We start from the raw sequence: 12,171 nt of genomic DNA, 5'->3' as shown, positions 1-12,171 counted from the left end.
TGCATCATTCGCCTGCCCCGCAGGACAGGGGGCGCCCAGGCTGCCCTGTCCTGCAGGGCAGGCAAAAGGCAGTGCGGCCGCCTGCATCATTCGCCTGCCCTGCAGGACAGGGCGTGCGTGGCAAGCCGGCCACCCCCTGTCCTGCAGGGCAGCCGAAAGGCAGCGCAGGGGGCTGTGAGGCCACCCGCACCATTTGCCTGTGGGGAGGCAAATGGCGCGGGTGGCTTCTCAGCCCTGCACGCTGCCTCCACCGCTCCGCCCTGCATGATGACATCACCAAAATGACATCATCACGCAGGACCAGGAGCTCGCGCGGTGTGCGCGTGCACAAGCAGTCAGACTAGGGTAGCCCTGGGCACTGGCAACCCTAGATCCGGCCCTGGGAAGAGCTCTCGGAAGCTGTGACTGACCCGACTGGCTTCAAGTGGAAGAGTAGGGAATCCACACCCGGTTCTCCAGATTAGAGTCCCGGCACTCTTAACCACTACACCAAACTGGCTCTCTGTCTAGAAGAGTAGTAAATAAGTGCAGTTATTATTATATAGTTCCAACAGTGTATATACAGACAGTAGAGATAAAATAATGTTGCCTCTAGAATCCTTCTCCTTTAAAAACAGTATGAATATTCTCAGAATATTTGCTGTTTGGAATTGATATGTGACATGTTTTCTCCTGCAAAATTTAACAATATCCGACAGTGGTTGCCATCAGTTTTTGTCGCTATCACATGAACAGCCAAAAATATTTTAATTTTTTTTACAATTGCCATGTAGTAGCAGTATTTGACAGTATCTGGCAGCGTATGTGCAGAAGCAGTCAACATTTGATGTCTGCCAATAACTTGCTATAGAATTCAGTGCATTTTATATTTTCATTTCTTTAACAAATTTTATCAATTCCTAAATTTTAATTTTGAAATTTTGCTTCCTCTCTAATGAGTGGATAGAATGAAAATGTTGTAAATCCTTTCCCAAAGAGTTGCTATATTTTTTGCCATTAAGTAGCAGCAGATTTAGGTTTACCCTGTGGGGTTTTCAGGATTTATTATACTGTCATACGAACGTGCAACAAGCCCTCTTCTAAACTTCCTTGTAGAATGTAGGATTTGTGATTAGTGGTACTTTAGCGATCAACAAGATTTCTATGGTATAAGCTTTCAAGTGTCAAACCTCCCTTCTTCAGATACCTGTAAAAAGTAATCATTCGAATCTTGAATGTATCTGTCTTATATAGCCCATAAAGAGTAGAATTGAATGGCATTTCGACTACAACCTGGGGAACAACTCTTTGCTCATTTATTTGGGCGCAAGTCCCATTAAACTTAACGGGACTTGTTAACAAACTTGTATGCGATTGGCTATCTTCTGCAGGTAGTACCTGCTGCCTTATCATATGCAGAATTACTGTGTCGTAACAATACTGCTCTTCGGGCTTATGCGTTCCAGCTTTCTAGCAAAAATTTGCGCGTCACGCTTCTTTTTTATCTTTATATCCTCAATAGCGCAGAATCCCCAAGGTGCATTGAGACTAGGGCGGGGGAACCGAAGACGCGTGCACTCTTACGCCCTCCCCTGTTGAACTACATTTCCCGACCGCCTGTCAGGTTTTCCGGGTCTGTGCGTGTGCCCGTGGCGTAAAGAAGTGACGACGCTCTAGCGTGGTGACGAGCAAAGTGTGTGCCCGCCATAGTGATAGCTGCCGCCGGGCCGTGGTGCGTGCGTGCGCGGGGCCGGGAAGAGGCCGACAGGACAGCAGTGGCGGGGGTGCGTCGGGCAGGTATCGCGCGGGCCCGGCCTGGCCAGGGAAGAGAGCAGAGGGTCGGCTCGGTCGAGGCCGAGGCGAGGGACAGGCCAAGCCCCCCTCACTTAGCCCGCCCGGCAGGAGGAAGGCGCGGGAGGGGAAAGCAGGCTGCCGCCGAGCTCATAGAAGAAGGCTCTCCGTTTGACTCTGTGTGAGTCGCGGGACGAGGAGTCAGAGAGCGAGCCTCAGTCTTGGCCCTTTTCCGCGCGTGGCCGGGCAGGTGGGAGAACTGAAGGTCTGGCCGGTTCTCCCTCTTCTGCTTGGTGCTGCTCCCGCCCGGAGGTGGCGGCATCTGTGCCGCGAATAAGGGTCCGATTTGGGAGAATCGGCTTCCCCCCTTCTTCCCTCTCTCTTCGCCTGCTGCGCTGACGATCTCCCTGTCAGCCGAAGAGGCGTCGGGGGGGCCCCCGCACTCCCCTCAGCTGGAAAGACTTTCGTTTCTTTCCTCACTTCACCTCCTTGTTCGCGCCTTTCTGCTCTAAAGCGCGTGCTTGTTTCTTTTTTCTTTGGCCCCAGCTGTCATCTTTGGAGCGGTAGACTGGCGACTTTTCTACAAACTCTCCATGGAGGTTTTGCTTGCCCATGTAATCATTCTCTTACCTCCATACGTTCTCTTTTTACATAGTTTATGCAAGGACTTAATGCGACCCAGAAAGCAATCCCAGATACTTTCAATACTTGGAGTCACCCCTAGAACATTAAATAAACTGGAAGATAAGGTGCAGTGCACCTGCACATGCATGCACAGAGTTCTTTTTCCTTCCCAGTAAATGGCTACAGCAAGCTCCACTTTTCCTACATTTTGGACTGTGGGCAAGGCTTGCAGACAAATCTAAGCCCCAGCATCTCTGATCTTTAGAAAATAATGCCTGATGGTAGAAAGAGGCTGCCTCAGTCTCTCCTTGTGCATTCTGTATTTCTGCAGAATTGGCACGAGTAATTTGCAAAATGCCTGTTGTTATCATGGTGCTGTGGGGGAGCGGGAGGGTTTGTGTGGGAGTGTAAAGATCCAGTTTGGAGTAGTGGTTAAGAGTGCGGGAGTCTAATCTGGAGAACTGGGTTTGATTCTTCACTCCTCCACTTGAAGCTAGCTGGGTGACCTTGGGTCAGTCACAGCTTCTAGGAGCTCTCTCAGCCCCTCCCACCTCACAGGGTGTTTTGTTGTGGGGATAATAATATATTTTGTAAACCGCTCTGAGTGGGCAGTAAGTTGTCCTGAAGGGCAGTATATAAATCGAATGTTACTACTACTACTACAGAAACCCTCATCTTTAGGCCTCTGCTGAGTGATCAGGCCACCCAGTGGCAGATACTGTGGTTAGGTTTTACTTCCACTGTAGTGTTGTTTCCCAAATGAGTGAATTGCATTCATTCATTTATAACAAGGAAAATGAAACAGTTGGACTGGATGCACATAGAGTTGGAACTGGAGTTGTTCTTGTTCCTGGTAATCCTAGTATCTGTGGCAAATCGTTTTGTCTTAATTGTGTCCTGAACTGTAGCCCTTTTGCTTTGTCCCACGGAAATCAATGGGAACCACTAAAAGGGTCTCACCCTCAATATGCATTGTCTTCCCTTATATCCTTCCAAGTCTGATGAAAGGAGGTGTGTGTGTATTAAAAACATAGTCCCGGGGGAGAGGGCTGGTGACTGACACACATGGGGAGGTATGTGGGCAGGCTTTGTCCTCATCATGACATTGCTTTTTTTCTACAGGAGTAAATAACAGCCATTCAATTTGCTTTGTAAACTTATCTCACCTTTCCTCCAAGGAGTTGATGTATTTTATTTATTTACTTACATTATTTATAGTCCACCTTTCTCGCTGAGACTCAAGGTGGATTACACACTGTAAGTCAATACAGATAACAGCAGGGTCATTTGGGTTCCCTCTTCCTACTAACTCATAGGTAAAAGGTAAGCACTCAGAGAAGCATACTTTTGAAATGGGGGCGAAATCTAAAGCGCTCCCAGATTGCAATCTGTTTTACTTTGTCCTATTATTTGTTTCTGTAGAAAATTTGTATGTTGCCTCTTCAGGCTTGCTCAAGGTGGCTCACAACAATAAAAACCGAGCATATAAAAATAAAGACAAATTATAACAATAAAACCATGATGAAATAATCAAGTTCCCAGTAATATCCCCATGGCAGCATAGAACTCATGGGAGTCTTTGAGAACAAAGCTGGTCCTATTTTCATCATTTTGCCCTGGTTGCACCACAGTGTGGCATAATGTTAGAAGTATGTTGGGATGGAACGTGTGGAACAAAGGTTTCTCTCTTGATTGTACTACTGATGTGCAAAAGACTTGATCTTTTTGAGCTTTGAGCCAACTATTTGAAATAAGCTGTTACTGTTACCTTTTCATAAATAAGAAATAAATGTTGAGAGAGTGTGTGAAGCAACCCAGGATTCATATCAGTTTAGGGTATGAATCAAGGTCTCCTGGGTGACTGTCCGCTAGATCATATTGTAGGAAGTTTGGGTTCCTTTTTGGACAGAGGTTTACTGATATCAAATGTGGAATTTATTGGCTGCTTTGGAGAGAAACTTAATTCCAACAGGCACCCTTCTTTTCACAACTTTTTGACTGATAGCTCCTTTTAAGAAGGAAGATCAAATTCCTTCCTTACCACCCCATCAGTGTGGATAGTTACTTGATCTTCACCTTGCTGAGCCATGTAAATGGGGACCTCTACTTCACTGCAACGTTTGTCTGCTGTGGAGGTATAGTTAGTAATGTATTAAATGTCCTGTTGTTGGCTCATTGAATTTATTTCACTTGCTACAGCAAGCTTGCTGGACTAAAGATGTACAGATTAGAATAAACACATTACATCTGTTAGCTCATAATACTTGGAGCAAAGCATTGTCTTGCTATGGGATTAAGACTTTGATCTCAGGGGTGAGTGCATCTGTCTATGCTAGTTTTGCTATGCTATCTTTGAACTTTTGTTCCTTGCTTGTTTTGATTTTGTAAAGGTTTCTTTTGAAGGTAATATATGCAATACCTTTTAAACCATACCTGGAACCATAATTGCAAAAAATGTAACCAATTAAAATATTTGGCAAAACCTGTAAAGTGATCTCGTTGTCATAAGTCTTCTTGCCTACTGAAAGTTTGTCAGAAATTGTAAACAAACAAATATGGTCTTTCCTGTGCTTGGAAGGCATCATAGTGACTTTGGAACAAATCAGATGTTCTATGAATGAGCTCTCAGATGTTTTTTTCCTTTGGAAGAGTAGGTGATTTGTATTGGGACCATGCCATGGGTAGGAAGCAGGTTGACTTAATCTTTCTTTCCTGTGGCATTTCCCAGCCTGAAATCACCCTTTTCAGGCAAAATGAGTTAAAGTAAAGCTTGCTTTGTGCTTTGGGCCACTCAAAAGCAAAAGTTCATCCTCCCCATTAGATTTTTTGTGTGTGCTGGGTTATGTATTCTTGATTCTCCCTCCCTTGGATTTTCTGATTTATTGCCCAAATATATCAGCAGCTTTCTTCTGCTTTCCCACTTATGATAGTTTGACTGAGGGAATGCAATATATGAATGAGAAGAGCTCCAAACAATGCAGATTGTTCTTCAGCATATAAAGTGTCAATGATATTAACAACTTAGTATTAAATGTTCTTGCACCACTGGGAGAGAGTGCTGAACTCTAGACTCGCTGAGAATATTTGGCCCAGGATTCCACCCTCCCAATCAAATTTAAAAACAGCTGTGAGGAAACTTCACCACTTATCAATATTGTTCACCTTGCCTTGTACTTGCTATCAGCTTATATATGCAGCTGGTACGCCTGGTAAATTTGCACCGCACTTGAGAGGCATTGTACTGAATATAAGAATATCAAATCATTATTGTTGACCAAATATGAAAAGGCCAGCAGCAGGAAGTTTGAAAAAGTGTAGGAGGCAGTCCTGAAGGTAGGAGCTGAGGATATTTACTTCAGTGAAACGATAGTTTTCTTTCTAGCCTTTTGCTTTGGGCAGGTTTGGGAAAGTGGCCAGTTCACTTTATTTGGTTGGCCAAGTGGAACACACATTGAATATGACCACAGTCAAATATCTGATGATTCTTCAGCCAGCTTGGAAACTCTTCTTGTTTGATACATCATTTTGTTTCAGAATGTTTTACTGGATGATGTCCAAAATATGCATGAAATTCTTATCACTGCTCATTTATATGTAGACTTTATATCTTTCAGTGATGGTAGATGAAATAATTTATTAACTATTAAGCTCTAATATTCAATTAAATGGAGCTTTTAAAAGCAGTAACAGAATTATAAGAAATTGGGGAGAAGTAAGATTAGAGTTAGATGTTAGCTTTTTGTTGTGATGACTACCTGGGTTAACCATGTATTTACTTATATACTCGATACTATATTTATATACAGTTTTGTCACAGCTTTCATAAGATTACAAGAAGACGTTAGGATTAAGTTTTGTGGTAGCAGTAACTTAAAAATATAAATGTAACATAAAACTATAACGACTAAAAATTAATCTGCCCCCTAAAGTTTTGGATTGGCTGCTAGAGCCAGAGAAAATTTGTCAAGGCCTGATTTAAACAAGCTTATTAGGAACATGACCTATTAACTTTAATATGACTTGCTCACAGATACGCATATTTAGGTTTGTAGCCTTTATATACTTTTCAGTCCTCTTCTTCACCCCCATCAAGAGTGATTATTTTCCAGGTTGGGACTGAGATTGAGAGTGATATAGAGACTGAAAGCTTCTGTGGTGTGTATAGTGGATAGAATGTTGGACTAAGGTCTGGAATTTAAATCCTCACTCTGCCTTGGAGCTTTCTAGGTGACACTTCCTTACTCTAACCTACCAGGGTAGTCATGAGGATAAAATGGGGAAAAGAGAACTGTGTATATTGCCCTGAGTTTCTTGGAGAAAGGGCAGGATAAATGCTAGACTGAATGATTTGTCTGAGACTACTGTGAGTGATTTGCTTTTACTGCATTCCCACTGTACTGCCCATTCAAATTTAGCGTGCCACAAGCAGCGAACATTGGAAGGTTTAAGGAAGATATCAAAATATTAAATCACAAATTATCTGGTGGTACTTGTTTCATATTCTCAGATAGGTGTGATTTTCTTTTGACCAGGATGTTGGTATTTCAATTTTTAGCAGCTCCTTTCCTGCCTGTCTTCCATTTATTTCAAATCATAAATGGTTTGTTTTGACTTTGGGATAGTAGAACTGTGCAAGTCTTCTTTTGCTTTGACTTAAGTTTAAATCAGTATGATTCATACATACCCAGGTTATTTCTGGAATACCTTTTTAAAAAGACATGCACATATTTCTTTTTAATTTTTTCCTAAGGTTAGTTTGTTATCTTTTCTAAAGTTATCTTTCCTTTTTTCCTAAAGTTAGTTTGTTATCTTTCTTTTAGAGTATAATGTCTAAAACAATAATATAACAAAATATAACAAAAGTCCACACAAATGTAAACAAGAATCAGCATAGCTATAACAAAATTAATTCAATTCTACTCAGTGCCTGAGAGAACATTTAGCCTGCTATCTAAATGCTAAAATCCAGATGCACTTAGGTAGGAGGGAATGATAACCCCATCCCCAAAAGGGAGTTCTTCTTTGGACATCTTCCAGCCATGTTGAGGCCAGGGAAAATATATACATGCTCCTCTCCCTGGAAGCCAATTGTTATGATTCTGAAGGAGCAGGGCTGGTTACCCAGCTGTAGATCATGTGCTGACCCCTAGATGCCGATTCTCAGTATCATTGGTAGCAGCATACAAAATGCCCAGAACTGTCATGTAGTCTTTATGGCAGCCCTGATGGTCTGGCTCCTCTGCTGCAGATCTCTGGGTCCTGTAGAATTACCACACAAATATGTCTGGAAATCTTCAAGATATTGAGGGAAATGGTCTAATATTCAGAAGGGAGCTTTGAGGAGTCTGGACGTGGTCCTGGATGCCTCCTTATCAGTGGCTGAATGGATGGATAAAATGGATAGAACAGAGGAGTGGAACCATTGCATATCACTATGAGCTCCTGGGCAAAGGGTAGGATAAAATGTAATAGATTGAGATTACTGGCATTACTTTAGCGCTCTGAGTATGAAAATACGGTTGATAAAGTTAACAGGCAAAGCTCTCTGCATAAAAATACATTTTTGAATTTTCTGGCTATAGTCCAGATGACCATCCTCAGTCATCCACCCGCCCCTGATTATCCAGTGGCATTCCGAAATCTGAGAGTGTAATGCAGAACATTATTCACAAACTTAGTCTGGTTGCCTTTCTTATATATTGAATATTCCAGCTCCTAACAGGGCCCCTCACATATGTATGTGCATTGATTTTGCTTCAGTGTTTTGTCTCTGATGAGCAGGGGTGTCTGAATATTTGTGATAGACAAACTGTTAGATCAATGGCATTTAAGGTTACTAAATTTCTTACCACATTAGTAACAGCTACATGGAATGTAGGGTAGCAACTTTTCTGTGGTTAGATAAGCTCTGGAGCCTAATTGTGCTGTCGATGGGAAAGTGTAAATATGAACTGTCCTGTGTATATGGTTTTGTCAGGCCTTCCTTTCAAGAAGCTCATGGTGGCATACCTACTTCTTCTCTTCTATTTTTAATTTCACAACAACCCTGTATAGTAAGTCAGGCTGAGACAGAACAACTTGCCTAATGCCACACCCACAAACCTTTTTGTTGCCCGATGAGAACTGGAACACACATCTCTACAGTTCTAGTCCAGCGCTCTTAGCACTACATCACACTGTATCACTGTATCACTGGTAGTCTCTGTAGGTTTCTCCCTCAAGGCAGAAAGTATGTGTTTATAATTATGTTTGTCCTATCTTGTGCCCTTTTCCTTTAGGGTGAATCATGACTTCAAGTTCTGGGTATTTGGATTCTAAGGCTGAACTTACTGCATTGCTGGAACAGTGGGAGAAAGAACATGGCAGCGGACAGGACATGGTCCCCATCCTTACTCGGTAAATATGGTTCAAATATATTTGAAAGTATAAGTAATTACTCTTCGTGCACTGTTTCACTCTTGCTTACTATCTAAGTATTGAATTTTAAAAGTTTGGGGAAGTGAGCAGGGCAGAGCATAATAAAAAATAAGTGTGAAGGATGGAGCCAAGACAGTGATGTTGCAAATTCATAACAATAAAGTATAACTGTTCTAAGGTATTTCCTTTTGTAGCAAGTAACCCCTTGAGAGACAAAGTTGGGCAGCCCCTCTTTCCAACTGCCTCCTGTATCTCTGCATTAGTGGCTACATCACTTGAACAGCCTCTGTCCTTGGTAGCAAGCTGCACAGTTTTCAGCAGCATAGATTTTGTTTCAGCAAGGTGCAGTGCTTCAGTCTCTTATTGCTGTCCCTTCCTGAGTTACTCTTTTGTGTCTTGGTCATCTGTTGTACAATGGAATGATTTTGTAGTCTTTTAAGGAGGAGCTTCTTGGGAGGGGAAGATCAGTGGGCTCATCGGTTTTGTTTTCCTTTTTAGAATGTCGGAATTGATTGAGAAAGAAACTGAAGAGTACCGTAAGGGAGATCCAGATCCATTTGATGACAGACATCCAGGTAAGGTACCATGAGAGCATGTGCAAATATTATGTGATCGTCTTAATAGTATTTTAAGAAAATTGACAAAGCTGTACAAATCGTATCTGCTATTACTGCATTTTAGACTTATATCCAATCCTTGACACCTGTTGCAAATAGCTTTACAAAAGCCACCTGTGCATGCTTTTAAAAATACGTATAGGGTGAAAATAGTGAATAACTTATTTCTCTGAAAATTTATGTAATAACTTGGGCCAATGAATTGGCTGAGTGACAAAACCCTTCCCAGTTTTTTCAGTTGTGCTGGTATTCCTTTTAAAAACACAACTAAAGCACTTACAAACATTTTTGGCCCTGCTGTTTGTGGAGTTTCTGAAATTTCCTCTTTACTGTCCAGTCTGGAAATAGCTTCATGAGTTCCTGAGACAGCAGTATTTGTAAACTGATTACAAAGAAAATGAAGCTGGAGTTAAAAGTTTAATGGGAGGAGTACCATAAAGAATTAGCCTGCTGTCACAGAGCCAAGGGAAGGTATTTCTGTGTCTCATTAATTCTTCTAATTGAATCTTAAGATTGAGCCACCAAAATTACTGATACGTGATTATTAGATATCAGAGAGTGAGCAGTGAAAATGAGGAATTCCTTATGCTGGATAGAGAATACAGGTCAAGGCCAGATATGCCAGTGATATAGGACTGTTATGCGGTGTGTTCCTTTCTGATTGATGTTGTGACACAGATTAAGTTAGTGGAGCAGTTTTCTTTTCCCTTTTTTGCACATCCTGTACTGGAATTTACAGAAATGTTGGGCAGCATTAGTCACCAGAAGATTTATCTTTACAAAATCAAAAATCAGGTATCCCAAATGTTTACCAAATTTTCAAAAAGAAAAAAGAAAGATGAAAATTTGGCCATTGTTTTCTATGGGAAAATCACTCTGGGAGATATCTGGTGGGCTGGAGAGGTCATTTTACAACCAAACTTCACCATATTTGGTGGGAGCCTACTCCTGATTGTCCTCTAAAGACGTCAAGAAGATTGGGCCCTGGGGGCCAATGTTATGGGCCCCCAAAGAAAGTGCCCCATCTATTCTCTATTCCCTATGGGGAAAATTATCTGGGGGCAATCCAGGGTTTGGGGGTGGCATTTTCCCTGAGAACTCCACCAAATGTTCAGGGCCAACTTCTGACTGTCATAAAAGTTTCAGGAAGATTGAACCCTGGGGGCCAGTTCTATGAACCCCTGAACAAGGTGTCCCCAGCCACTCCATTGTTTTCTATGGGGAAAAAAGTCAAGGCTGACTCCCATTGGAGAAACACATTGTACCATGGCCAAGGCACACTCCCAAAAGCAAGCTGAGCTCATCCAAGAGAAAACCCAATAGAACCAAATTAAAGCACAGGAATGGAATCCCCCCCAGAACCAAAGTGAAGGAAGGGGACCAGCTCCACATCAGAAAATCACATCAATTCCACCCCAACCAAACATAAGGAAGGGTCACTCTTGCAATTTAGCTCAACAGAAACAAAATTTTTAAAAATCTGGACAATTATCATTTACTTCTGTGAATTATGGCCAAATATATTCATTGTTGGTTATATTTGAACTTGTATATTGTTTGTACAGTATAGAAAATAAAACACATTTAAAAGATATATTTTCAAGTGGATAGCTGTATTGATCTGGAGTAGAACAGCAAAATTCAAGCCCAGTAGCACTTTAAGGAACAAAAAGATTTTCAGAGTTTAAGCTATCAAAAATCAAAGCTCCCTTAATCAGATTTGGTGAAGGGAGCTTTGACTCTTGAAAGCTTATATCCTGAAAACCTTGTTGGCCGTTAAGGTGCTACTGGACTCTAATCCAAAAAATATATGTAGAGAAAAGTAACACTTGAACTCAGAACCATTGATATTATGATATACTTCAATTAGCTGTTCCGTATTTCATGTTTTGTATACTTGGTTTTTTTTGGGTTAATTTCTGGATTGCTTTGGATTAACATTCTTTGATTTACTTTGGACTACTGATGCTTATCTGTTCTAATTTATTAAGTGTAGGTGACTGATTTTTTTTTTTTTTGCTCATCCTATCCCAGGTCGAGCAGATCCGGATTGTATGCTTGGCCACTTGCTGAGAATACTGTTCAAGAATGATGATTTCATGAATGCGGTAGGTTGTAGCTGGCAACCAGTCACCAATCTTCCTTTCTACTACCAAGGATTTATAGGAGTTTTTGTGTACCGTATTGCATTAGGATGGGGATGCCTAAATAGATTTAAATTCTGATTTAGTACAGTTTTTCTTTTATTGAGAATTAAACAAACCTTGAAGCAGAGGGAAGGCAGCATGACTTACAGTGCAGTTCTAAGCAGAGTTACTCTTCTAAGCCAATTGATTTTAGTGGACTTGTAAGACTGTAACTCTTGCTAAGGATTGTAACTATTAGACTATTTGCTGTTCTTGTAGATACGACATTTGGTGCTTCCATGAATGTTACGGAAGCGATTCCCCCAGCAAGCTCTTGCCCCTCCTGTAAAGTTGCTGCTGTGGGTTGGGGGACGATCCAGAAAAGTATGCTCTGCTCCATGGGGGTACGTGGTAAGAAGTGGAGCTTGCCAGGATTTGCCTTCCTTCATTCTTACATCTGCAGAGTCCTCCTCCTCTCTTTCCAACCTGCCTCCAGTGCCACACGGTATGCTGGTCTGGCTAGTCCCCTGACACTCAGCAACTGAAGGTGCTAAAACTCACATCCATGAACTTGTTCCATTATTGCAAGCTTTGGCTGTAACCCATATTTTTATCTT

At 41.7% G+C, this 12,171-nt stretch overlaps 1 protein-coding gene across 2 annotated transcripts in view; it reads left to right on the top strand.

Annotated features, from left to right (window-relative positions):
• Window positions 1–1,692: 1,692 nt before the first annotated feature.
• DCAF1 (DDB1 and CUL4 associated factor 1) overlaps window positions 1,693–12,171 on the top strand; it is a 62,403-nt gene continuing 51,924 nt past the window's right edge. For both annotated transcript variants that reach the window (XM_054976279.1, XM_054976278.1), the window contains exons 1-4: window positions 1,693–1,763; window positions 8,673–8,790; window positions 9,310–9,386; window positions 11,463–11,536. In XM_054976279.1, coding sequence (XP_054832254.1) covers window positions 8,681–8,790; window positions 9,310–9,386; window positions 11,463–11,536 — 261 coding nt within the window. In that variant the 5' untranslated portion in view covers window positions 1,693–1,763; window positions 8,673–8,680. The remainder of the gene's footprint in view (window positions 1,764–8,672; window positions 8,791–9,309; window positions 9,387–11,462; window positions 11,537–12,171) is intronic.

Source organism: Eublepharis macularius, chromosome 4 (assembly GCF_028583425.1).
Source record: "Eublepharis macularius isolate TG4126 chromosome 4, MPM_Emac_v1.0, whole genome shotgun sequence".
Taxonomy (NCBI): Eukaryota; Metazoa; Chordata; class Lepidosauria; order Squamata; family Eublepharidae; genus Eublepharis; species Eublepharis macularius.
Note: the sequence above shows the minus strand (reverse complement) of the source record. Positions and strands in the feature narration are given on the sequence as shown.